Genomic DNA, 25,152 nt, shown 5'->3' with positions numbered 1-25,152 from the left:
TATCTTACTCAACCAATATTCATCATATTTAGCACACTAAAAATATATCTCCTTAATATGTACATATACGTACTTTACCCTTATAATTTTGGTGCTAGAAAATCGAGAGAGTACAACCCAAGTTGATGATACAGTATTTGATAACACTAAAAAAAAGGAAAAAATAATAAAAAATTATCCATATACTTTGCAATTTGATCTACTTTTACCCTCCATTTAAAATTGGGATAACTTATGTCCCTAAGGTTAACTATCTGGGACTACTATTGCCGTTATTTACTATGGGTAATTCGCACGATTGCCCCCTAATCTGGGTGGTCTTTAACTTTTGCCATCTTCGCCTAAAAAAGTAGTCGAAAATATCTCGGGGTTCTGCGTTCGAACTCCAGCTCAGTCACAAAAAAAAAAAAAAAAAAATCACAAGGCAAAGTCTGCTTTATAAGTTCTGCCTTAAAGCATTAACTAATTCTGCCTTATAAGGTAGAACTTTCGTGAAACCTTGCCTTGCGAAATTATTTTTTCTTTTATTGAGCCGGGGTTCAACCATATTACAAGGTATTTCATGAAATCATGTTACAAGTTATTTCGTGAAATCATGATTACAAGTTATTTACAAGTTATTTCACGAAAATCATGGGCTTCTTAGCCAACTATATCATGTTCATGTTTTTGGGACTGCTTAGTTAACCGAAGGCTCGTATAGCCCGAAACTACGTCGCCACCGTAGGATAAGGGTTGTCGAGCAAGGCAACACCTTCATTATGCAGTTTGGATCCTTACATGCTTATTATTACTTAAATCTCATATCCCTGGCAAGGTGTGAGTGTTCTCCTGGTAGGACGCAAGTACCAGATCATGTTGTCGGTTACACTATAGCATTCCCCACGTTACAAGAAGTTTTATATACATGTATTTTCATTGATTTACTGTTTTTGGACTTTACTCACGTTTCATGCTCATGTTCAAGTTATATTCAGTTTCAGTTCATGTCCTATGCCTATGTTGTGCCATGTTCTTCATTTCAGCAGGTTGTACATACTAGTACTATTCACCATGTACTAACGTCCCTTTTGCCCGGGGCTTGCACTTCGCGGTGCAGATACCGATTTTCGGGTAGCATACGCACGCGCGTAGGATCACCTCAGTTATCAACTTATTGGTGAGCCCCACTCCTCTCGGGGTTCAACATGGAGTCTATATTAGTATGCAGTTTATGGTAGTCCAGGGCCATGTCCTGGTAGTTAGTATTCAGACATGTTTTAGAGGTTTCATAGACAGATATTAGTTCGCAGAGTCAGTTATGCTTTCATGTTTGCAGACTATTACGTTTTCATGAATTTTCATGCTATGAGATAATTTCAAGACTTTATTCCGCAAATTATATTTTTATGATTTATTTAAATTGCATTATATAGATATATTGTTTTGATGCCCATGTTGACAAGCAAGCCATGAGGTTCGCTCGGACACATGCAAGCAAGGCCCGAGTGCCGTGTTACGCTCGTGCCATGGTTCGGGGCGTGACAAAGCTTGGTATCGAGCCGTGTTCAAGTGTCTTTAGGGAGTCTATGAAACCGTGTCCGAGGGGGTCACTTTTATATGTGTGAGGACCCCATGCATATAAACGATTGACCACCAAGACATTCGGGTGATTGTCTCACTTCTTTCATATTCTAGATCGTGCGATTAGAGCGATTTCTTTTAGGATGTCTTTCTAATTCGTGCGTGTACGTATTTTCGAAAAATGCGCGAAAAGAAAATACACCAGAAAGGCTACAGCCACTAGCCAAGGGGCTACTGCGGAAGCAACTCGCGAAGAGACCGTTCCGACTCAGACAGCAGCCCCAACCGCTCCTACTGTTACACCTCCTACTGATTCGGATGGGGATGTTAGGAGTGCTATCAATATGCTCACACAACTGGTAGCAGCTCAGGCCCAACGTCAGGAATTGGGGTCAAGTTCAGAAATAATGGAGAGTCTTCTAAGACTAAGGATTTTCTCGAATGAATCCCCCGGCCTACACGGGGACAAAGAAAGACGAAGACCCTCAGACTACATTGATGCTCTTGAGAAAATCTTCAGATTATGACGATTCTGAGACCGAAGCAGCTACTTTTGGAGCTCATCAGCTGCAAAGCGTTGCTAACACATGGTATGAATCTTGGGAATTGTCCCGAGGTGAGGATGCACCCGATGCTACATGGGATGAGTTTGCAAGTGCATTCCTAGACCACTTCATGCGGTAGAGGTCGGGGGAAGCAGGCCGAGCAATTCCGAAGCTTAAGCGAATGGCGGTCGGTTCGGGACTACTATTTGGAATTTATCGTCGGCTAAGCATGCTCCACATATGGTCGGATATGAGGGCGAGAGTGAGAAGGTTTGTTGGAGGACTTGATTCCCATTTGTATGATGGGGCCAACATTCTTTGCACGTAATGGGGGAATGACCATCTCCAAGATGGTTGCTTTCGTACGAGGCAATGAGACAAGGCTAAAGGAGGAGGAAGCCTTGCGAAAGAGAAAGACAAGGAGTTCAATAAGAGGGTCAAGTCCCCGGACGGTTCGGCGGGAACGGAAACGGGGAAATTCTTTAAGAACGGTCGGCGGACTGCTCCGTCCACAAGACAAGTGCTCCGGTTTTCAAGTTCGTGAAAGATAACCGTCGGCATTTCAGGTCGCCGTGCCCGGTGCTCGAGCCGGTGTGACTCGCAGTAACTTCACCAATCCGATTTGTGCTAAGTGTGGGAAGAGTCATCTTGGGGAGTGCCGCTCTGGATCGAATGTTTGCTATAGGTGTGGCCAGCCGGGCCATGTTCAGCGAAATTGCCCTTCAATCAGACAGGGCACAAGAGGTAATCAGACTCAGTCAATAAATTCGTCGGTTCCTCACAATAACCAAACTCAGCGGGACATGCACCGCTAGATCCGCAACACAAGCGGTGGCCCAAACCGTTTGTATGCTTTGACCGGCGTCGGGATATCGATGCTCGTATTGATGTTGTCACGTGTATACGCCACCGTTTTCAGTTTCGATGTTTATGCTCTTATGGACCCTGGATCCACCCTATCCTATGTCACCCCTTATGTTGCTAGGAAATTTGGTATTGAACCTGAAAAGCTAAAGGAACCTTTTGAAGTATCAACTCCAGTTGGTGAGTCAGTCATAGCCCGACGTGTCTATAAGGGCTGTCGTGGGCCGCAGTCTATCACCATGTTGTTCCGACGACCTATGTGAGTTAGAAATGGTAGATTTTGATGTAATCATGGGCATGGACTGGTTATATTCATGTTATGCGCGCTGATTGTAGAACCAAAGCCGTAAATTTCAAGTTTCCTAATGAGCTGCTCTTAGAGTGGAAGGGTGATTCAAGAAGCCCTAAGGGTAGGTTTATCTCTTACCCTCAAGGCAAGGAAAATGGTGTGTCTAAAGGTTATATCTATCATCTCGTTCGGGTTGGGATTCAGCCTTCCCGCACCCCAACTCTTCATCGTCTCTCGTTGTTAATGAGTTTCAGTCTTTCCCGAGGATCTTCCCGAATCCCTCCCCGATAGGAAATTGATTTCGCAATTGACCTACTCCTGTGTACGAAACCTATATCTATTCCACCTTATAGGATGGCTCACTCGAATTACGAGAGCTTAAGGCTCAACTCAAAGATCTTCTAGACAAGGGTTTTATCCGACCCGTTGTCTCTCCATGGGTGCCCCTCCTTTTGTGCGCAAGAAAGATGGTTCTTTGCGTATGTGCATTGACTATCGCTACCAATAAAGTCACGATCAAGAATAAATACCCTCTTCCACGAATAGATGACTTATTTGATCGGCTTCGTGGTGCCCAATGTTACTCCAAGATAGACCTCCGATCAAAGTTACCATCGCCTTAAGGTTAGGGGACAAGATATTCCTAAGACAAATTTTTTAGAACCGTATATGGTCATTTCGAATTTCGTGTCATGTCCTTCTAGCTTGACCAATGCTCCGGCCAGATTTATGGACCTCATGAATAGAGTCTTCAAGCCATATCTCGACCTCTTTGTCATTGTCTTCATAGATGATATCCTCATTTACTCCCGTAGTGAGGCCGAGCATGCACACCTTCGTATAGTTCTTAGATTCTCAAGGACCGCAAGTTGTATGCAAAATTCTCTAAGTGTGAATTTTGGCTCAAGTCGCAGCCTTCTTAGGTCATGTGATTTCGGTGAGGGTGTTCGAGTGTTGACTCTCGAAGATCGAGGCCGTTAAGAATTGGCCCGTACCGACATTAGTTTTGATATCCGCAGCTTGGGTCAAGAAAGTTATTACCGACGTTTCGTGGAGGGGTTTTCGTCTATTTCAGCACCATTAACAAAGCTGATGAAGAAGGAAGTTAAATTTCAGTGGTCAGATGCCTGTGAGCGCGGTTTCGAGGAATTGAAAACGAGATTGACTTCTCGCGCCGCTTTGACTCTACCGTAGGAACCGAAGGGTTCGTGGTTTATTGTGATGTTTCGAGAATTGGTCTCAGATGTGTCTTAATGCAGCACGATAAGATTATAGCTTATGCATCTCATCAGCTCAAGGCTCATGAAAAAAATTATCCGACTCATGACCTGTAGTTCGTACCGTAGTTTTTGCACTTAAGATATGGCGTCATTATTTGTATGGAGTGCATGTTGATATTTTCACGCATCATAAAAGCCTCGCAAGATATCTTCAAGCAAAGGAAGCCGAATCTTAGGCAAAGAAGATGGCTCGAATTGCTAAAGGATTACGATGTGGATATTTTTTACCATCCGGGGAAAGCGAATGTTGTAGCTGATGCTCTTAGTCGCCGTTCCATGGGAAGTTTAGCCCACGTGGACGTAGATAAGAGAGTTATGACAAAAGAAGTTCACCGTTTGGCCAATCTTGGAGTTCGACTTTTGGACTCCGAGGATGGTGGTGTGATTGTTCAGAATATGGCTCTTTCCTCTTTAGTCGTCGAAGTCAAGGAGAAACAGTTTAATGATCCCTACTTGTTGCGAGTCAAAGAGGGGGATTCACAAGCATAAGACGACGCTTTCGAACAAGGGGGAGATGATGGTACCTTGAGGTACCGAGGTAGATTGTGTGTTCCAGATGTAGATGGGCTCGTGGGAGAGAATCATGACGTGGCTCACAATTCTGGGTATTCCATTCACCCAGGTTCTACTAAGATGTACCATGATCTTAAGGAGATTTATTGGTGGAATGATATGAAGAAGAATGTAGCAGACTTTGTAGCTAAGTGTCCGAATTGTCAGCAAGTGAAAGCTGAACACCAGAGGCCTGGTGGCTTGGCTCAGAATATCGATATTCCGGTCCCGGAAATGGGAAATGATCAATATGGACTTTGTATCAGGTCTACCTCGTTCAGCTAGGAGACATGACTCTATTTGGGTGATCGTTGACAAAGCTTACTAAGTCGACGCACTTTTTTACCAGTCAAGACCACGCGATTCGGCAGTAAGATTATGCCAAGCCGTATGTTAATGAAATTGTCATTGCATGGGACCCCCAGTGTCCATTATTTCAGATCGTGGTGCTCTCACGGCGACTTCTAGAAATCCTTTCGTAAAAGGATTGGGTACACAGGTGAACTCGGAAGACTGCCTTTTCATCCGTACGTACAGATGGCCGTGCGGAGCGTACTATTCGGCACTTTCGAGGATATGTTGAGAGCATGTGTCTTGGATTTCAAAGGTAATTGGGATGATCACTTGCCTCTCATCGAGTTTTCCTATAATAACTTATCATGCTAGCATTGGGATGGCACCGTTTGAAGCTCTGTATGGGCGAAGGTGTAGATCACCAATTGTTTGGTTCGAAGTTGGTGAAGCAGAGTTGTTAGGACCAGACTTGGTTTATCAAGCTATGGAGAAAGTCAAGTTAATACAAGAGCGTTTGAAAACTGCTCAGAGTCGCCAGAAGTCTTATACAGATGTAAGGCGAAGGGACTTAGAATTTTCGCCGATGATTGGGTATTCCTTAAAGTCTCACCCATGAAGGGAAAGGCGAGATTTGGCAAGAAAGGGAAGCTCGGGCCCCGTATACATGGACCTTGCTGCACTCGCGAAAGGTCGGTCTAGTAGCCTATGAACTTGAGTGGCCACAAGATTTGGCTGCTGTACATCCCGTGTTTCATGTGTCCATGTTGAGGAAGTGTGTAGGGGACCCGTCGTTGGTAGTTCCTGTTGATACTATAATAGTTAAGGATGGTTTGACTTATGAAGAGATCCCCGTAGCCATTCTTGACCGTCAGGTTCGCAAGTTGAGAACTAAGGAAGTAGCCTCAGTGAAAGTCCTGTGGAGGAGTCAGAAGGTTGAGGAAGCTACATGGGAAGCCGAAGAGGATATGAAATCCAAGTACCCATTTTTGTTTGAACAGCAAGCAGAGAACTCTCAAGGTAACCTTCCATAACCCATGTCATGTTATGTCTCATGTCATTTATCCAGCCGCCTCATGTTTCATGTCTCATGCCGTAGTATCCATGTTTTCATGTAATCACATCATTTCATGCCTCACGTTTCATGTCATGTTTTCTTCACATCGTGTATTCAAGCCATGCCTGCCCATATTCTTAACCATGACCCATCATTCGAGGACGAATGATCCTAAGGGGGAGGTATTGTAACACCTCGTATCTTTAACCTAAGCTTTGACCATGATCCTAGACTTAGAGAAGTAGATAAAGGATGTGAGAATTGAAATTTCCCTGTTCAGTTGTAAGATGGGGGTTTACGCCCATGAACAGTGACCGTATTTCAGTATACGGGCCGTAAACCAAGTCGTAAACTGATGCCAAGGATTTCTGAGCATTCTGGAATTTGACATTTGAATTTTACATTGTTAAATACGGATCGCATTTCAAAATATGGCCCGTATTTCAAAACGTATTTGGGAAAACTTCCTTGACGAAAGTTGTAGAGCATTGAAATAACTTTCCAACGGTATATTATGGGGGTCAAACGGACGTCTGTGCAAAGAGTTATGGCCATTTTACTGAAGAGACGCAGTGCAGTCCTTTCGGAATACGGGCCGTATTTCAAAATACGGCCAGTATTTCAAAATACGGCCAGCACTGTGCTGCACGTAAACTACAATTTTCCAGAACTGTATATATTCGTCCATATCAGTTCAAATCATTATTTTTCATTTCTTCAAGCCCTAGAACGACCTCCTACCCTCTCCCATCATCAAGAACACCAAGGTAAGCCTACTCTAATTATTCCAACTCAATTCTAACATATACTCTAATGATCTAAATAAGAAATTATCATTCCTAAAACTAGGTTTTCAAGAAAACCCATCTCAAGGTTCAAGAATTCAAGATTTTGGAAATCCTCTTCAAAGCTCAAGTCTTTAATTCAAGTTTTGGAGCGACTAAGGTATGTAGAACTTCCATCCACATGTGGGAATCTCTACGTTCTTCCCCATGCTCCGTTTCTTGATATCCATGAAGTTCAAACCCTAGGGCATTAAACCCAACATATTGGTAGCCCATAATTATGTATTTATGTACATGAATTCTGTATCTATATACGTTATTGTATTCCTAATCTTCCATTACTTGCTATTAGGAACCCTAGCTTAATCCATGAATCATGAATTCTTCCTCATGTATTCTCATTATGTTTATATGAAATTTTATGATTTTATGTAGCAAGTTACAAGCATGTTTTCAAGTCAATTATATATATAATTATGAACTATTGTTATTACTCATGAATCAAGATCATGTTTGCAATACTATGACAAGTTATCTTATGAAACCCAGAACCTCGGGTTATTTTTCGCGACTTTTTCAAGCGAAGGCAAAAATTAAAGACCAGCAATTTGAGGGGAAAAAATTAAAGACCAGCGCCTTTGAAGGGAAATCCGTGCAAAAAAATGATTTACTATCGGCCCGCCTTCATGGTGCCTCTCAAAATTGAAGAATTACTTTTGTCTTTTCCCACAATTTTTGGCAATTCTTTTGAAAAAAAACATAGAGTTCATGCAAACAAAAATACACGCTCCCACAATCCAAACGTTTGAGAAAAGTCACAACAAACAATACAACTCTGTTGAGAATCTTTGGGCACAAATGGTTGCCCACAACTTTAATTTATTATTGCTAAGTAAGGATCAACTTCGGTCTTACAATTCTTCGCACTCAATTTTCTTTTGCACTCACACTCTTGCAACTTTCTTGTTTCTCACTTTTGCTCTCACTTGTTACTTGCTTGAGCACCCACTCTTTACCTGAGAACATATTTTTTAATTTACTAGTTTCTATGTTCGTGCTTTGCATGAATATATCCTGCTTTAAATGCTACGAAATGCATACATAAAATATAAATTGTCTATTGCTTCTATATTGTAAAAATTTGTTATCCTCAACTATGTACAAAATACAATGATCAATTCCCTAAAATATAAATTAGATTTTAAAAAAAAAAAATTACCTATCAATAGTTTTTTATTTACAAAGATATCATTTATTAATTTCAATATGGAAATCAACCATTAGAATGATGGCCCTTATCTTCTTCACAGTTGCTTTTCCTCCTTTATCTCTCCAAGTCGATTTTTTTTTTTTCAAATCTCACCAAATCTCAAATAAAAAACTAAACATTTTAATTTAAAAAAATTGGTAAATTTAATTAAATCCTCTAATAATAAACATTTCACTTTTTTATTTTTAGAATTCAATTTGTGTACTTATTAATGTGTGTCGCACGTTATTCCATGTAAATCTGAATTATCGCAAGAAAATATTAGGGAATATTATTTTTAATTACATTATATTTGTTTTTTGAGGTTCAAAACTATTAGGATTAGTACAATATAAGAGGGTATATCCATATATTTGTTATTTCAACATAAAAGATTAGGCCTTAAGTAACACTATATTTGTTATTGTCACTTACAAATATAAATATGTTAAAAATTCGTTGCTAAGCAAAAATAAATTAAAAGAATCAGTTAGTTTTCAGCCATAAGAATATTTACTTTTTAAAAAATACAAAAATTGATCAAAAAGTAGGATATAATATCTTTTTAAAGTCATGGCCATTTGTCTCTGTTAATTTGTTTTTCTAACTTCATGATAGTTTTACACAGTGAAATTAGGACAAAAATTAAATATAAACCAAATCATATCTAACTTTCATCTACAAAAGATAATTAATGTTGTTGAAAGTAAGACTATTACCAGAGGTTTTAACTTAAAGACAATTACCAGAGGTTTTAACTTAAAGAAACGAGAATATTGGTAGTTAGCTATTTTATTCTTTTCTTTGAATTAATCTCATCGTTAAATAATACTTAGGAGTTTTCCTTATCTATAACTAAGCGTAAATATTGTATGAGTCCTAATAGAAAATAACTTTAATTAAATAATATGAATCCTAGCAGGTATGTAATACAAATTCTGAATTTTACAATTTTATCCAACAGGGAATTGCCTCCTTAGACAAAGTATTTTAGTTAAAGGGTATAAAAGTCATTCAATAGTTGAAGGATAATTTGGTCAACCAACATTTATATTCATGTTTTTAAGATAATATAGATTTGAGCACACAGACGTCTCAAATGAACCCCGCTATTAATAGGTAGTGATGGAAGAATCTAGTGACTCATTTCACTACGAACTTAGAGTTAATGGTCAAAAACACACCTAAACTATCACCTGTCGCGAGTTTCATACCTCAACTATCAATTGTTCCATTTGATTATCTAATCTATCACCTCTTTGTATTAAAACAAACCTTTATGCTGAGTTGGTATCCACGCAACTGTTGTCGATTGAGAAAAAATATTTGACCTCCACGCATTTGATTAAAAAAAGAATACATAATTGAAATGAGTATCTTTTAAAACTCATAAATAGAAAATGAACACAAATTACTTAAGATGATATCAACCGTTAGTGTGTGTGTCTATATATAATTTAGTTATAACATTTTCTAATATAAAAAATATTTATTTTGATTTGCTTATTTATTCCTCCCTTCAAATTTTATCTTAAATTTACTAAGTTAGATGAAATTATATTTCTATAGAATTTCCATTATATAAGAGGTCAAAATATTCTTATAAGAATAGGGATAGCACATCATTATATCTAAGAGTTTTGAAAGATTAAAATAGTTTGCCAAATAAATAAAACGGAAAAGGCTCAAATATGTAATCGAACTATCGGAAATGACTCACTCATACCACTGGTCAATAGTTTAACTCATTTATGCCGTCGTCGTTACCAAAATGGTTCATCCATATCATTTTTAATTAACGCTGATTTTACAATACCAGATGTGACACGTGGCCTCCAATTAACGTCGTTCAATTAAACCATTCCAATTTTAAATCCGAAATTAATAAAAAATCCGACCCATAGAAATCCTTTTAACCTACAAAAATAATCTTATTCCTTCTCCCTCATTCATTATACGATTAAAAAAAAAAATCTAATCTCACCCATCTCCTCTCCTCTTCTTTTTCCACTTCAAGCAGACAAAGGAGATTTTCCAACTCGTTTTTATGGGTTAAAAGGAATTTGCATGGGTCGGGTGTATGGGTCAATTTTTTTATTAATTTGGGATTTAAAATTAGACTGGTTTAATTAAACGATGTGGACCTCTAATTAGAGGCTATGTATCATATCTGATATTGTAAAATCGATATTAATGAAAATGGCATGTATGAACCATTTTGGTAACGACGACGGCATAAATGAGCCATTTCGATAGTTCGATGCCATATTTAAGCCTTTTCCATAAATAAAATTCTAGTCATCTTATTAAGTAATTTGTACTCATTTTCTATTTAAGAGAATTTCAAAAATATTTTTAAAAATCTTTATAGGCGTGAATAAAGGTTTTCAAAAGATATGCTTATCCCTTTTTAAATTTCATAAGATAAATACATAAGACTTTTTATTTATATAATTTCAATTTATCTTTGAATAATTAAAATTTAATATACTTAGTTTCGGATATAGTATAGAGGTATAAATGTCTGATTTCAAATACAGGAAATGTACTCGAAACGGAGTCATACTACAGAAATGTTTAGTGTAACTAACCCAATCTATATAGTATAATATAAATCTAGGCATAGACAAAGTAATGTGGCATCTCTCTATGGCCAACATTTGCATTTATCTTTTTTCTCTTTTTTTTTTTTTTTTTTTTTTACATTTTTTCCATTTTTTGTTGCAATTTGTTATTCTTTTCTGCTCCTAATCTATAAATTAATTAATGCCTCATACAATAAATGTAGCACTAAAGACCAGATAATTTTTGCATTAGCGTGAATCAGCCCACGATAACTGTTTCTCTTTAGGGTTGAACGCTTCTTTCACAACAAATTCATAAAGCTGTAAGCTAACCCATAAATTGGTACATTAAAGTTTTCAGTAGTATTTTTTTTTTTTTAAAAGCTTTGATTACATATCATTATTATTCTCTTCAAAATATCCTTACCAAAATATGATAAGTATTGCTACTTTCCTATCATCGATTTGTCCTCCTTTTTTGCGCGAGGTGATTAAGTACTTTTAGACTCTCTTTTCCTGTATTCTTCTTTTTGAAAAGTTCCTATATTCCTTTTTTATTTCTATTATATTATATTGTTATTTGTTAGACATTCCTATGTTTTTTTAGCATATTGAAAATAGGTGAGTAATCGGTTTATATATGGATGCAATATTTCCCTTCTTTTTATTTTTGTGATTTTATGATACTATTGTTTTTGATGAATTATTGTGATATCTATTTGTGTTACTCACTTCATCTTCCTATTTTGATCTCTAATGGATATGAACTTTATCGAAAGCAGGTTTTGATTTTTTCACGTACTAAAATTTTTGATAGCAATTGTTTTAAAAAAAAAAAATCGTACTTCTCATTTCTATATTCCGTATTGTTATAGATAGAGTAAATATGCTTTTATTGCTTACGTCTTTTTCAATAAAAAGAATTAACAAATGATACATTTCTCAATCATCAAAAAGAATTCTTAATGAAATTGAAGCTTGAAAATTCCATTCTATTTTGAATTTTCTCTCCTTTTTCAACGATATCGTATGTTAATTTATAGGAAAATGTTTTAAAAGAAAACACAATTTTTATTTATTTATGAAATCTTAGTATAATTTTGATGAATTTGAGGATGGAAAAGAGTAGCTTTAGAGTGGAGTTATTGGTTATAAAGAATATGATGTTACAGTGAAAGAAGAAGAAGAAGAAGAAGAAGAAGAAGAAGAAGAAAAGATAAATAGCCTTTCGTAAAATGAATGAGCGAAGAAGCAAGAAAGAAAGAAGAAGAGAAAAGAAAAAGGGGAAAGAAAGGTAAAGCGAATGAAAAAGATAAGGTAAAAATTAATCAAAAGAGATTTCGTTTGTGTTTCTTCCCTTTTATTATTTCTGTAGTAAACTTTGTTGTTGATGCATTTTTCTTTGCAAAGAATTTTAAAAAGGAGAAAGAATTAAAATGTAACTCTTGAAAGGTAGTGAAGAGAAGTTAGAAAGTTACATACTAATATATTAGATATGAACAAAGAAAATCTATGTTTAAAATTTATACGTATATCGACATTAAGAGATAAAAATCCATAAAATAAGATGAACAATGAAAACTATGTTTAAACGATGTCCACCTGTCTAATTTATATTATTATATAGAATTTGAATACTTCTAGAGGATTAAAACCTTGTACTGTTAAAATATTAGAGAAAAATGATAGATTATGTAAATATTTTGTAATCTCTTATTTAGGTTAGAATATTTTGTAATATTTTGAGATTACAAAATATTACAAAATATTTACATAATCTATCAATTTTCTCTAATATTTTAAAAGTATTATAATATTAACTCTCCTACTCAAAATAGGAGAGTACAAAATATTCTAACCTAAATAAGAGATTACAAAATATTACAAAATATTTACATAATCTATCAAAAAAGAATACAACTAAGTGACAATAATAAAATGCTTTAGAGCATAAAATCTATTTCATTTGAATTTGAGACTAAAAAAGATTTTAAAAGTTAAATTATCAAATATTAAAAAAATATTTCATAAATTCAATAAATCGAGCAAAGCGCGAACCAATTCGCTAGTAAATTATACTACTGAATTCACTAATATTAAACCTTGAGTTAGCATGCATCATTAAATATGTTTTTATTTTTATTTTTAATCTTTATAGTGTTGGAGCGATTTCAGTCCTTTTAAAATAAATAAATATTAGAATCACGGAATTTGAAAAGAAGCTCTGAGGCCTGAAAGATTATTGTGCTAACAAATTTCTTCATGATAGAAGACTTCTTAGAAGTGGTTTAAGTATTCAAAAAATCAATAAAATGGATAAAGATCGAACCGATAAAAAATTTATTTAATTAATTTGCTTTGTGTTTAATATTTTATAAAACTGATTAAATTAGTTTAAATTTTTTTTCCAGAAAATCAACTCAAATCGAACGTGAAGACCCAATATATTTGAAAAATCGATTTAATTAGGCTTTTTTTAAAATTAAAAAAAAAAAATCTTTATCGGACAGCACAGAGCTATTGCTTCTGATCCAGAAATGAACGAGTCTCATGTCCAATAATTGACAGAAAGTACAAATATCCATTCAATCACTTACAAGAATTAGGTAAAACATATACAATCAAATCAAATAGATAAGAATATAACAAATACTATACAGACTAATCTGAGCCCGCGACTTTTTTAGTATGGAAAAAAAAAAAACAAACTAACACAAAAAAAAAAAAAAAAAAAAGGAAATCTGTGCGTGAAAGGACCAAACTGTCAATTTTTGAGTTTGGTCCTTTCACGCACAGATTGCGTGCGTGAAAGGGCTACTTCTTCTTCTTCTTCTTTTTTTTTTTTTTTTTTGTGTGTGTGTGTGTGTGTGTGTGTTAGCATATCAAAATCACACTTTTTTCATACTTTGGGCAAAGATTAGTCATGTTTCAAAACTCCGAAATATCAATATTTTATATAGGACTTAATATCTTTTTTTGCGTACAATAATGTCGGCTCATTACATCAAGTATAACTAAACGTTTGGATCGTCGTTTTAGGGGTTCTAAAGTGCCCTGAAGTAAGTTTTGTTTGTTTGGAAACTTGTCTTCTTTAAGTTTAAGTGTCATATTTTATAGGGTTTTGATCTAAGTGTTTTATTATTTAATCAAATCGAATGTACAAATAAAAATATTTTATTTAATAATAATTCATCCAATACGAGAGGTTTATACTTATTCAAAAATAATTCATTCCATTAAATTACAGTACTAATTCAAAGCAATACATTACTAAATTACAGTAACAATACAATCTTCAAGTTCTAGAGGCCCTATTACTTCGAGACGTACTTGTACCACTACGGCCTTGTTGCCCACACGAACGCTTGTCATGGCCATATTGCTTACATGTAGAGCACTTGCGAGAATAAGTTCTTTCACTAACATCCATTTGATTGAGTGTACGACTCCATGAGTTAATGCCCAATTTCCTGATGTAATCCTTGTTAGCAACCATAAAAAACGGCTCGTTTGGCCAATAAGCTTCATTGCCAAGTGGGTGGAATTGGCTAATATGTTCTATAACCGTGGACCTTGTATTCCATGCCACATAATTTGTTACCCTTTTTTTCATTCTCTCGAAGCACTTTACAGCATGAGAACACGACATGTGGTATGTTTGCCACTTACCACAAGTGCATATTTTTGTTGCCTCATAAAAGGTATGCACGTTTCCATTCTTACCGTTGTAATAACACATCCTAACTTTATACACACGTTGAATGGGGTCATACTCGGTCATTTGGTGAAGCTCACATTTTTTTCTATAATGCTCCATCTTAGTGTAGGGCTTTGGCATCCATATGCCGCCTTCGGCTAATATCGCTCCAACCTGCCTTGTCCTAACTACAAGTCGCTCCACAACCTGCTTGAAAGTCATTCTCACCATTGCGGTGACAGGTAGTCCCCGAGCAGATTTTAGCAAGCCATTGAAAGACCCGAGCCGTTTTTGTCAAAGCATGCCCCATCTTTTGCCACCATCAGTATGAAGCGTCCATTTTTCAATTTCGAGCTTCATCAACCAAACGTATGCAGGTTCACTAACTGCCCTGATCAGATCCATTTTTGCAACCCATTTTCTTTGTTGATGCTCCATCGCAATCCTCCACCTCAATTTGTTTAGAGTGCCAAATTTGCCTTCAAGTGCCTTAAGCAATAGCGATGGTAAACAAGGGGAGGCTGTCACCCTGGAAAATTATTCATACAGTGCAATATGCCTTTATGACGATCAGACAACACTCATATGCCCGTACGATCCTTAATAACATGAGTCTTCAAATGGATCAAAAAGACTCCCCATGTGTCGTTGCTCTCGTTAGCGGCAATTGCGAAAGCAAGAGCGAATATTGACCCATTGACATCCTTTCCTACTGCAATTAGGAGCTTGATGTCGTATGCATCATATACATGCATGCCATCTATGGATATCACTGGCCGGTAGTGAACAAACCCATCAATACATGGTTCGAATGTCCAAAATATGAAGTTGAAAATTTTACCCTATAAGCCGCCACTCTACAACAGTACCAACATTAAAATATTGTAGAGCCTCCATATACCTTAGCAGCGATTGAAAAGAGGTAAGTCAATTTCCAAAGATTATCTCAAAAGCGCGTCTACGCCCGAGAAATCCCTTTCTGTTGCTTGTAGTTTTACCATATACGGTTGGAACGTTTCTAATACAATCTTTGATAGGGATCCTGCACAAGTTTAAACAAAAAAACATTTAGTGATGATCTTTTAATTGATATAAGACATATAATGTACTAGGTAGGATAAGTTACCTTGGCGTTTCGGCAACGTCTTTAAGTAACACTTGAGCAATCATGTTTGTATCTATATTATAATGATTTGCTCGATTGTCTTTCATATCACAAGTGTGTCTTTGGCGGAATTTTGTAATAACTCACATACCATCAGGCTTAACAATTTCCCGAAGCAACCACTCACAACCTTGATACCGTCGTCTACAAACTAGCCTCCATATCTTTGTGTTTGACTAATCAACCTTAAACTCCCTCATGTCCTTAAAACAATAAATTTTGACAGCCCGTTGCAACGCCTTTTTGGATGTGAACAGCATTGCTTTTGCAAGGTAGCATGGATCTCTGTTGAGATCCTTTGGTTCAATCCAGGTTTTTACGCGACTGTGATCATCTTCTCTTATGAAGACAAATGCATCATCACGACCTTGCAGGCTGTCAAGATAAGGAATATTGTTAGAATGCCACTAAATTGGGCTTTCAGAAGTTGGGTTTTCCGCCATCGATGGTGGTACGTGGTGGTGCATTGGTTCTTGTTGGTTTTGGTTTTGAGGAATATTGTTGGTCATACCAACTTGAACATCATCATCATCTTCACCATCGGTTACCTTTGCATTATTAGCTATTTCATCGTCATCACTTGATGATTACTCATAATAATTTGGAAAATCTTCATTATCAATATGCATTCCTCCTCCTACATGAAAAGTAACATATTTTAAATACCAACATTATATATATATATATATATATTAGTATCAAGGTGATAAACTTACTGTTTTTCATAAGCATTGTCATGGTGTGGAGAATGATCAACTCCACCGAACCGAGAGGATTGACCAACATCCATATTTGGTACCACCAAGTACAGTTTTGAGAATAGTTCCTATAAAGATTTAAAAAATGGTTATTTACCAATTCATACAACAAACACGCGCTACTACAGACAATAATAATAATATAAAAATGCATATTTACCAATTTTCATTGTAAGCTTGATTAAATTGCTGGCTTAGATTTTCTAGCGACACTTGATCACTCAAAATGTCTCCATAAGAACTAAAGTCCCCATAAGTGTTACCATGAATAGGCTGGACTTGAGAGACTTCTTCCCGAGGTATCTTTTCAACATACATCTCAAGAACATTAATGGATACTAAAACACTATATTCTTCCGGCGATATCTACCTGTTATTGAGATTCCAAACTCAGTGGTTGTAGTTTTCATTCTTTTGTGCATGTAACTGACTAGTGTTTCATAATTTAAAGTTGTTAGAAATTTAACATGGGCTTTTGGTTTGATACTGTAACGAACGAAGTAATTGTCCTCAACGATATCTCCATCCCAAAATAGTGAAACCCTAACAGTTGAAGCATTTTGAGACATTTTTTCTATGAACTTTAATTTTTTTTTTCAATGACTTGTAAGACTTAGACTTATGAAATTGATGAGTTTTTCACTCGTCCAACATTCATGTGTCATAGATTCCTGAAATTGTCATGCGTGGTGTGTTATCAAATCAACACTTACATTGCGCATTAAAATGGTGCGCACAACAAGTCATATTAAAACGATGAAATAATGCAGCATTGTATTGTCAATTCAAGCCTTTATGTTAAATAGATTCCTGAAATTTTCATGCGTGTTGTCAAATCAACACTTACGTTGCGCATTAAAATGGTGCACAACACAAGTTATATTAAAACGGTGAAATAATACAACATTGCATTGTCAATTCAAGCCTTTATGTGAAATAGATTCCTGAAATTGTTATGCGTGGTGTGTTGCACATCAACACTTACATTGCACATTAAAATGGTGCGCAATGCAAGTCATATTACGACGGTAAAATAATGCAGCATTGTATTGTCAAATCAACCATTTATGCGTCATAGATTCCTGAAATTGTCATGTGTGTTGTCAAATCAACACTTACATTGCGCATTAAAATAGTGCGCAATACAAGTCATATTAAAACGGTCAACTAATGCAGCATTGCATTGTCAAATCAAGCCTTTATGTGTCATAGATTCCTGAAATTGTCATGCGTAGTGTGTTGTCAAATCAACACTTATATTACGCATTAAAATGGTGCGCAACACAAGTTAAAATCATATCAAAACGATCAAATAATGAAGTACTATATATAACATGATTGACAATTTCAGGAAGCATTCACATTAAAACGAGTTATCATGTCATTCTACACCCAATTTGGTAATCTTGATTCTATTACATGTTTTACCCCAGGAAACATATTCGAAGCAATGGGTTGGACATGGGAACTAGATGATGATTTTCAATACTCAAATAACCCTAACAACAGATTCAATCGAGAATACAATAATAAAATGAGAGAGGAATGGGATTGGTGTGTTAGGAAGGCTGCAGCACTGGAGAAAAAATTAGCGTCAGTAGGGCTTAAACGCCCAAAAAAAAGTGCTATGTCAATGCCTCGTGGAACTCCACAAGAGTTTAATTTTTCTCTTAACCGTTTTCGCGAAGAGAACAATCGGATGCAAAAACGTTACCTTAGGGTAGAATATGGTGTACATGGTAGCACAAGATTTAGATCCAAGTGGGATTAGGACTGTGAGATGTCCGATGAAGATTAATATTTTTTTTATATAAAGTAAGTAGGTATGGTCATAAAGACCACCCCCTCCCAACTAAGAGTACATGGGGGTTTGCAACTATATAAGTAGCCCATTCTTTTGTTATTAGACTACATTGTATTCAATGTCGAGTAGTAGAAACGCAACTTGGTTTTTACTCTTTCCAAAAGAACCAAATAGCAGTGATGATAAGAGTTCAAATCGTAGCCGTTTTTTGAGTGAAAACAGTGATTTCAAACTAGACGAGCTAACTCCCCCACCTTCTTATAGAGCGTAATGATGATTTATGCAGTGTGAAATATTCAGGTCCGCGAGAAAATTATTGCGGTTTACGCCGAGAATGGTCACTTCGGCTTGCCGAATCAGAACGTCTTGTTCGTGACTTGAAAAATCTCAACGCTCCAATCCCAACAAGGTACTCAATAACCATGCCTCGAGTAGGTCCAGAAACTTGCGAGCTTACCGTACAAAGGATTAGAAAAGAAAACAACAGAATGCTGGCAAGACATTGTAGATTTTACATGCTAAAGTTGGTCGAAGAACAAGCATCATCAACCGGTGGAGAACTAACATCTACTGAAAAAAGATGTGTCTTAAGAAACCGCCAATGTTTTTCTGAGGATGATATTGAGGATTTCTATTTTGATGAAGATTAGGGGTTATTTAAGTTCTTTTAAATTTCTGACTCCTGCGGTTAATTTGTATTGTTAGTTTATGATGAAGTCATCAATAAGAAAAAAAAGTAGTAAGTTTTTAATTTGCTTTGATTGTTTAATTCCTATATAAAATATTGATATTTCGAAATTTTAAAACATGACTAATCTTTACCCAAAGTATGGAAAAAACGTGATTTTGATAGGCTAACACCAAAAAAAAAAAAAAAGTAGTCCTTTCACGCATAGAATCTGTGCGTGAAACCTAGTTATGTATTTTTTATTTATTTTTTGTGTTAGTTTTTTTTTTTTTTTTTTTTTTCATACTAAAAAATTTGCGGACTCGGATTAATCTGGAAAGGAATCCTACTAGTAATTAGATTGACCTTGTCCTAAAGTTATGAATAAAATACACAAAAGCTTGTTCATGGATACTAACAAATACAATGATGAAAATCAAGAATCCTAACAATTTTGTTCACTGGAAGAAGCTTTATCCCCCAAGCCATCATCATCCGATGTTGACAAATTCCGTCTTTTGCACTGCCACACCACAACTGCAATCAAGATTGGTATTCCCACAAGAAATCTTAGCACCAGAAGTGCACCTGCATAATTTTAAAAAATAAATAAATAGCTGTAGTAAGAAAAATCTGCATTTTCTTGAGACAACAAATTATTGGATCTTAGTTATAGGGCCTTACCTATTCCTATACCGCCAAAGAACAATACAAAAACTGCCAAAATTGCAAAAGAAGAAAAAAACAAAAAAGTTAGTAAACTTTCACCTTCTATAGATATCTTTTGAGTGACATAATTGTGAAAGAGAAAAAATATAATGCATGGTGTATATGAGTTAAACTCTTACCAGAATAGTACTCGACTTTGCATCGGAAAGAAAGTTCCGAAACAGGAGTGGACTCTTTGCAATAATGACCACAAGTTACAACATCGTTGTTGTCTTCCAAAATGCAATTGTAAGCGTCACCTCTCGCTTCACAATCTCTGCACAAAAAATCACGCCTCCAAGAAAGTTCAAAGCCATAAGCCAGGGCTTGATGAATGCTTGATAACGAAGACGACTTGTTTTTTGAAATGCCTGGAGCTGCGGACCATGCCACAGTTCCAACTTTGCATCCGCCTGCCAAATCTGAAGATTGCAATATTTCTCCTATGAGAAGATAGCTAAAATCGGAGTTGGCAGCCGTTGTATTTGTTCTACAAAAACTTGCAGGAATGTAAGGTGGCGAGTTGATAGGAGCTCGACAGTTAACATAGTTGATATCATTGTCAACACGAAGCCAACCAAATATTTGGCTAGTCATGGCATCATAACTTGCCCTGTGATCTGGAAAAACAGTGCAATTTTCTTTCTGATCTTTTAGGGCGGGATCAAGTAGCCTTATTGTGTAGCTTCTGTAGTTAATTCCCTGCACGTAGAATTTTCGCGACTTGTAATTGATGACGGTTTGGTTGTTCTGGCAATCGAGTTCATATCCGCTTTTACCACAATGCTCTGGATCAGTCTTCAATCGGAAGGGAAATCTTATTTCTCGAATATCGCCACATGAAGAAGGGACACAAGTACTCTGGGCTATAGAGCTTGTTATGAATGTAGCAAATAGAAAAACTCTAGCAAAAAATGAACTTCTTATCGACATGTTGTCAATTGAATATGCAGAGGAAAATAGAAAGACACTATGGATCTTCTTTTTTCTTGATGTGGTTTTATATACTGATTCAGTTTTCTTGGTTCTTTGATAAAAGATTATGACTTTTCTTTACAGCGCGTCCAATTAAACTGTTCATCTTTTTAAAATGAAGTGGAGTACGTTTAGGGGAAGTGATATTATAGTTGCCATGTTTGAAAGTCAAAGTTATTGAAAGATTCAAAAGAAAATGACAAAAATGATCCTTTATGTTAAGAGGATAGGTTAAAAATAGTCCCTTATGTATGCACCAGCAGTTTTGGTTATTTAAGTCTGTCAAAAGTTAACATTTTTAGTTTCTTATCAAATATTTATCGAACTCTGTCTATTAGATTTGACAAGAATTATGAGACAAAAAAATTAGCGGGAACTTATATTTAGAAGTACAATTTTTGTAGTATCTATTATTTATGGTTTATTTCTAAAGTTTGGTGTAATTTTTTGAGGTGCAACTTATGCTACTTTTTATACCTTTTTAGTGTCTAGTGCAGCTTCTTGTACTGTATATTTTAGGATTTGATGAGATTTTCTCGGTATTTATGATTAAATCTTCTTTTCTACTGTTTCCTTCAAATTTTACGAACATAAATTGTTAAGCACTTAACGGAAACAAAAAGTATCAACTTTTGCAAAATTCAAGGACCAAAACTACTTTGTGCATATTTAAGGGACTATTTTGAACCTATTCTCAGTAATAAGGGACCAATTTTGTCATGTTCTCTTCAATCCAACGTCTCAGCAACTTGTTATTGTAATATTAAGTTTTAGCGTGTTGACCTTTAAGCATAGTAAGTTTTTAACGCAAAGGGACCACTCTTTTACAAGTCAAGAATGATTCTTAATTGGCAACTAAACAATTTGCAACTCAGCAACCATTGTTAGAGACTGTTGTTTCTCTTCCCAGGAGAGAATGACTCACAAACTTATTTTGTTTCTTCATCTAATTTTCTCTAGAGTAGCTGTGGGACAACTAGCAACAAACCAAGATCAATGCTCGCCAACAAGATGTGGCTGTTTACCTTTGATCAATACGCATATGGTGGCTTCACTTTATTCAATTGTTCCTCAAACAAAACGTACTCATCATCTTCTGGTCGTATCGTTTGCCTTAGCGGCTCTCATTATGACGTCCTTGCTTTTCGCTCTTACTGTAGTATCTCTGAGTTTCCGTCTTCTTGTACAAAGATGTAAAACATTTCAGATGTTCCAGACGAGGTACTTTTTGGGCCACCAGAATTTAGTCAAACACAGATTCATCTGCATTGTTCTGAACCAATTTTTGGGAATTGTGAAGACGATGGAAAGTACTGCAAGTTGAAATCTAATAGCTCAGGTACATCTTTAGAATTGATGTTATTGATGTTCCCCTTTTCAGTCTCTAAATTGGTACATTTTTTACCATTCAAACTATTTTCTGAAATAAATCAGCAACCTAACATACAAGCTAATAAAGTATCACTCCTACAGTTACTACTACAAGCTAATAATGTTATCATCTTCATTTTGCAGGGCTGTCAAGGAAAGTTACTGTTGCCATTGTATTAGGTAGCGTGTTTTCCTTTGTATTGATCGTTCTGGCAGTCTACACGATTGTCAAATTGAAATTAAAGAAAGCGGATCAGAAGAGGGTTGAGGCGTTTTTGGAGGATTATAAAGCTCTGAGACCTGCAAGATACAGTTATGCAAATATTAAGAAGATCACAGAGCAATTCAAATATAATCTAGGCCAAGGAGGCTATGGGAAAGTATACAAAGGGAAGCTTTCAAATGAAATTCTTGTCGCGGCTAAGGTCCTTAACAATTTCAAGGGTGAAGGAGAAGATTTTATTAATGAAGTGGGCAGCATAGGTAGAATTCACCAAGTGAACGTTGTGCGCTTAGTAGGATATTGTGCTGATGGATACAGATGAGCTCTTGTATATGAATACTAGAACTACAGGCCATGCGACGCACGGTACCAACATGATTAATTTGCTACTCACTTTGCTTAATCTTTACGCGTTTGATATTTTAAATGATACTGATTCTCCTTAGTGAGTCTCTATATTTTTTTTTCCTTTCCTCTTATTTTTCCCCTTAATTTCTCAATTGTTGTTAAAATTTGTCTTATTTTGGTTATGTCCGCCTGTTTTTATATTTAGTAAGTTGACAATTTAAATATCATACATGTCAAGTTTATAATCACAAGATTCAAAGGATATTTTATTATATTATATACATTTTTAATTTAGAACCACAAGATTCAAAAGTCTATCGTTATTTCTTAAACTCTGTGTCTAGTCAAACATAGACACTTAAATTGAGACAGAGGGAATATATGCCAAATGAAGGAAATGAAAGGATAATTGAGACACTGCAGATACATGGGCATTTAAAAAGTAAACACACAAGAGGTAGAATTAATGTTCAACTTCTGAAATGTACACATGTTAGTCCCAGCTTAGAGTACAATTTATGTTGCTTTTTGTACGACTTATTGTTGCCGTGTTCGTCCACCTTAGGCGTTTGTTCTTAAATAAAAAAAAATTGTCTCATCTTGGTTATGTCTGCCTCTTTTTATATTTAGTAAGTGTTGACACCCAATTTTGTCCCTCCTTTATTCTAATTGATTCCCTCGGGCTTCTAAATTTATTGACGAGCTAAACGCTTTACTTTCACTATTATTAATTTTCACTATTTTACTATCAACGTTACTAGCATTATCTTATCACAAATTTCAAAACGGTTCGTCGTCATTTTATTTTCGGATTTTGTGCCCGTTAAACTAATTATACTTTATCGAGTCTTTATTTTTCCACGTATTAATTTCACATAGTATATATTGTACTAGTTGTTAAATTAGAAGCCTAGGAATAATTATAAATTGAAAAAAAAAAAAAGCCAACAAAGGGCCCAAACGAATTCCTAATGGCACATTTTTTCAGCCCAAACTAAAACAGCCCACCAGTCGACCGGCCCAGCCCCGTTTCTACCCGACCCGGCCCATGCATTAAACTTATTCTTCATCCCTAAAACCTAACAAACACAGCCCTTTTTCTCTTTCTCGTCTCTCTCTGAGCCGCCTCCCACTTCGTTCCTCTTTCTCTCTCACTTCTTTCTCTTTCTCTCTCACTTCTTTCCTCTTTCAAGCAAGAAAACAAATCAGCTTTCAACCATGGCAGATTGCCACCCCATTTTCGTGCAATTTGCTCTCCGCCCTCTCTCTCCGTCGTCTTCTCACTTCCCTCTCCATTTCCAGCAAAGAAACAAACCCATTTCACCATCACAGACTTTTGTTTACCCCCATTTTGTGCAAGAAATTGTATTACCCTCGCTCTTCTCTTTCAACCACAAGATTCAGCCAAAGGTGAATTTAAAAGGATGAGACACCCTTTTCAGAAATTTGAGGGAAATCAGTATTTTCAGAGATTTTGATTCTCAATTTCAAACGGCTACTTCACTTCAAATCCCGCCCAAATCGTGAACCCTAGCACTGACTTCACCTATAAATATCATGTTAAGAGCTCAGCTGAGAAAGGAAAAAGAAAAAAAAAGGGACGGATTGGGGAGAGACGAGTATTTTCTATCGAAAAGTCTTGAGTTTTCTTTTAATCTAGTCCGAACCCTTACTTACGTTGGAAATTTTGGAGACAAACGAAATTTCTCTTTTTCAAACAAAAGTATATCAAGCCTTTTTCTGTCGAGTTTTGATTCGAAAGACTTTTTTGAGTTTGAGTTCGTCGTATCGAGCATAGATCCGCGACCACTGTACCCTGTTCACTGCACCTACAACAGGTGAAATCTTTATCCCTATTTCTATTTTGTTGTTCGTTGTTGTTAAGACAAGTTCCCATGTAGTATAAAACGTGTTGTTTGTAGTCTTTGTTGCTTTCTGTTGATTAATATGATTCTGTGAACATGAATGTACATATTAAGTACAAGGCGCACTTGTTGAAGTTTATTTCATTTTTTCGAATTTGAAGTGTTTGGTCGAGGTTCGAATTTAAAGTTTAGCTTTATCTCTTGAATTCTATCCGAAACGATAGTCAATGAGCATGAGTAGTTCCTTGGTTTAGATTAGTTTGTTGGTTGGTTTATCTTATATTAGTATGCACAAATATAGGATGAATAGTTTGCCTTTCATGTTTCTCTATATCGATTTTGTTCTCGGATCTTTAGTTTGCTGAAGTAGGACCTAGACATAATGATGACTTGTACTTACTCGAAATCTGTTGTATCTCGTTTCAAATATAGGTTGTTGCTTTCATTACTTTGTTTGATTTCCACCGCATTTTTTTTTGCTTTTCTCTCGTATTCACTAGCTTAGCTTTAAGAAGTTTAACTAGCTCTTCTC

At 36.0% G+C, this 25,152-nt stretch overlaps 1 protein-coding gene and 1 long non-coding RNA gene across 2 annotated transcripts; one reads left to right on the top strand and one right to left on the bottom strand.

Moving 5' to 3' along the window:
- Nucleotides 1-19,458: 19,458 nt before the first annotated feature.
- LOC132056449 (uncharacterized) lies at nt 19,459-20,911 on the bottom strand. Its single transcript, XM_059448660.1, has 3 exons — nt 19,979-20,911; nt 19,815-19,847; nt 19,459-19,718 (listed from the first exon to the last, which is right to left on the bottom strand). The coding sequence occupies exons 1-3, from the start codon at nt 20,769-20,771 to the stop codon at nt 19,576-19,578; spliced, it is 969 nt and encodes a 322-aa protein (XP_059304643.1). The 5' UTR covers nt 20,772-20,911; the 3' UTR covers nt 19,459-19,575.
- A 152-nt stretch (nt 20,912-21,063) lies between these two features.
- LOC132056451 (uncharacterized) lies at nt 21,064-22,749 on the top strand. The gene is made up of 2 exons (XR_009414775.1): nt 21,064-22,152; nt 22,329-22,749. It is a non-coding gene; the product is annotated as an uncharacterized LOC132056451 (long non-coding RNA).
- The last annotated feature ends 2,403 nt before the right edge of the window (nt 22,750-25,152 follow it).

Source organism: Lycium ferocissimum, chromosome 5 (assembly GCF_029784015.1).
Source record: "Lycium ferocissimum isolate CSIRO_LF1 chromosome 5, AGI_CSIRO_Lferr_CH_V1, whole genome shotgun sequence".
Taxonomy (NCBI): Eukaryota; Viridiplantae; Streptophyta; class Magnoliopsida; order Solanales; family Solanaceae; genus Lycium; species Lycium ferocissimum.
The sequence above is the reverse complement of the archived record's forward strand: the minus strand, read 5'-3'. Positions and strand labels throughout refer to the sequence as shown.

Coding starts and splice junctions, on each gene's coding strand:
- LOC132056449 (XM_059448660.1), bottom strand. CDS start 20,771: ATGTCGATAAGAAGTTCATTTTTTGCTAGAGTTTTTCTATTTGCTACA. Junction 19,848..19,978: donor CAAAGTCGAGTACTATTCTG/GTAAGAGTTTAA, acceptor CAATTTTGGCAG/TTTTTGTATTGTTCTTTGGC. Junction 19,719..19,814: donor CTTTGGCGGTATAGGAATAG/GTAAGGCCCTAT, acceptor AAAATTATGCAG/GTGCACTTCTGGTGCTAAGA.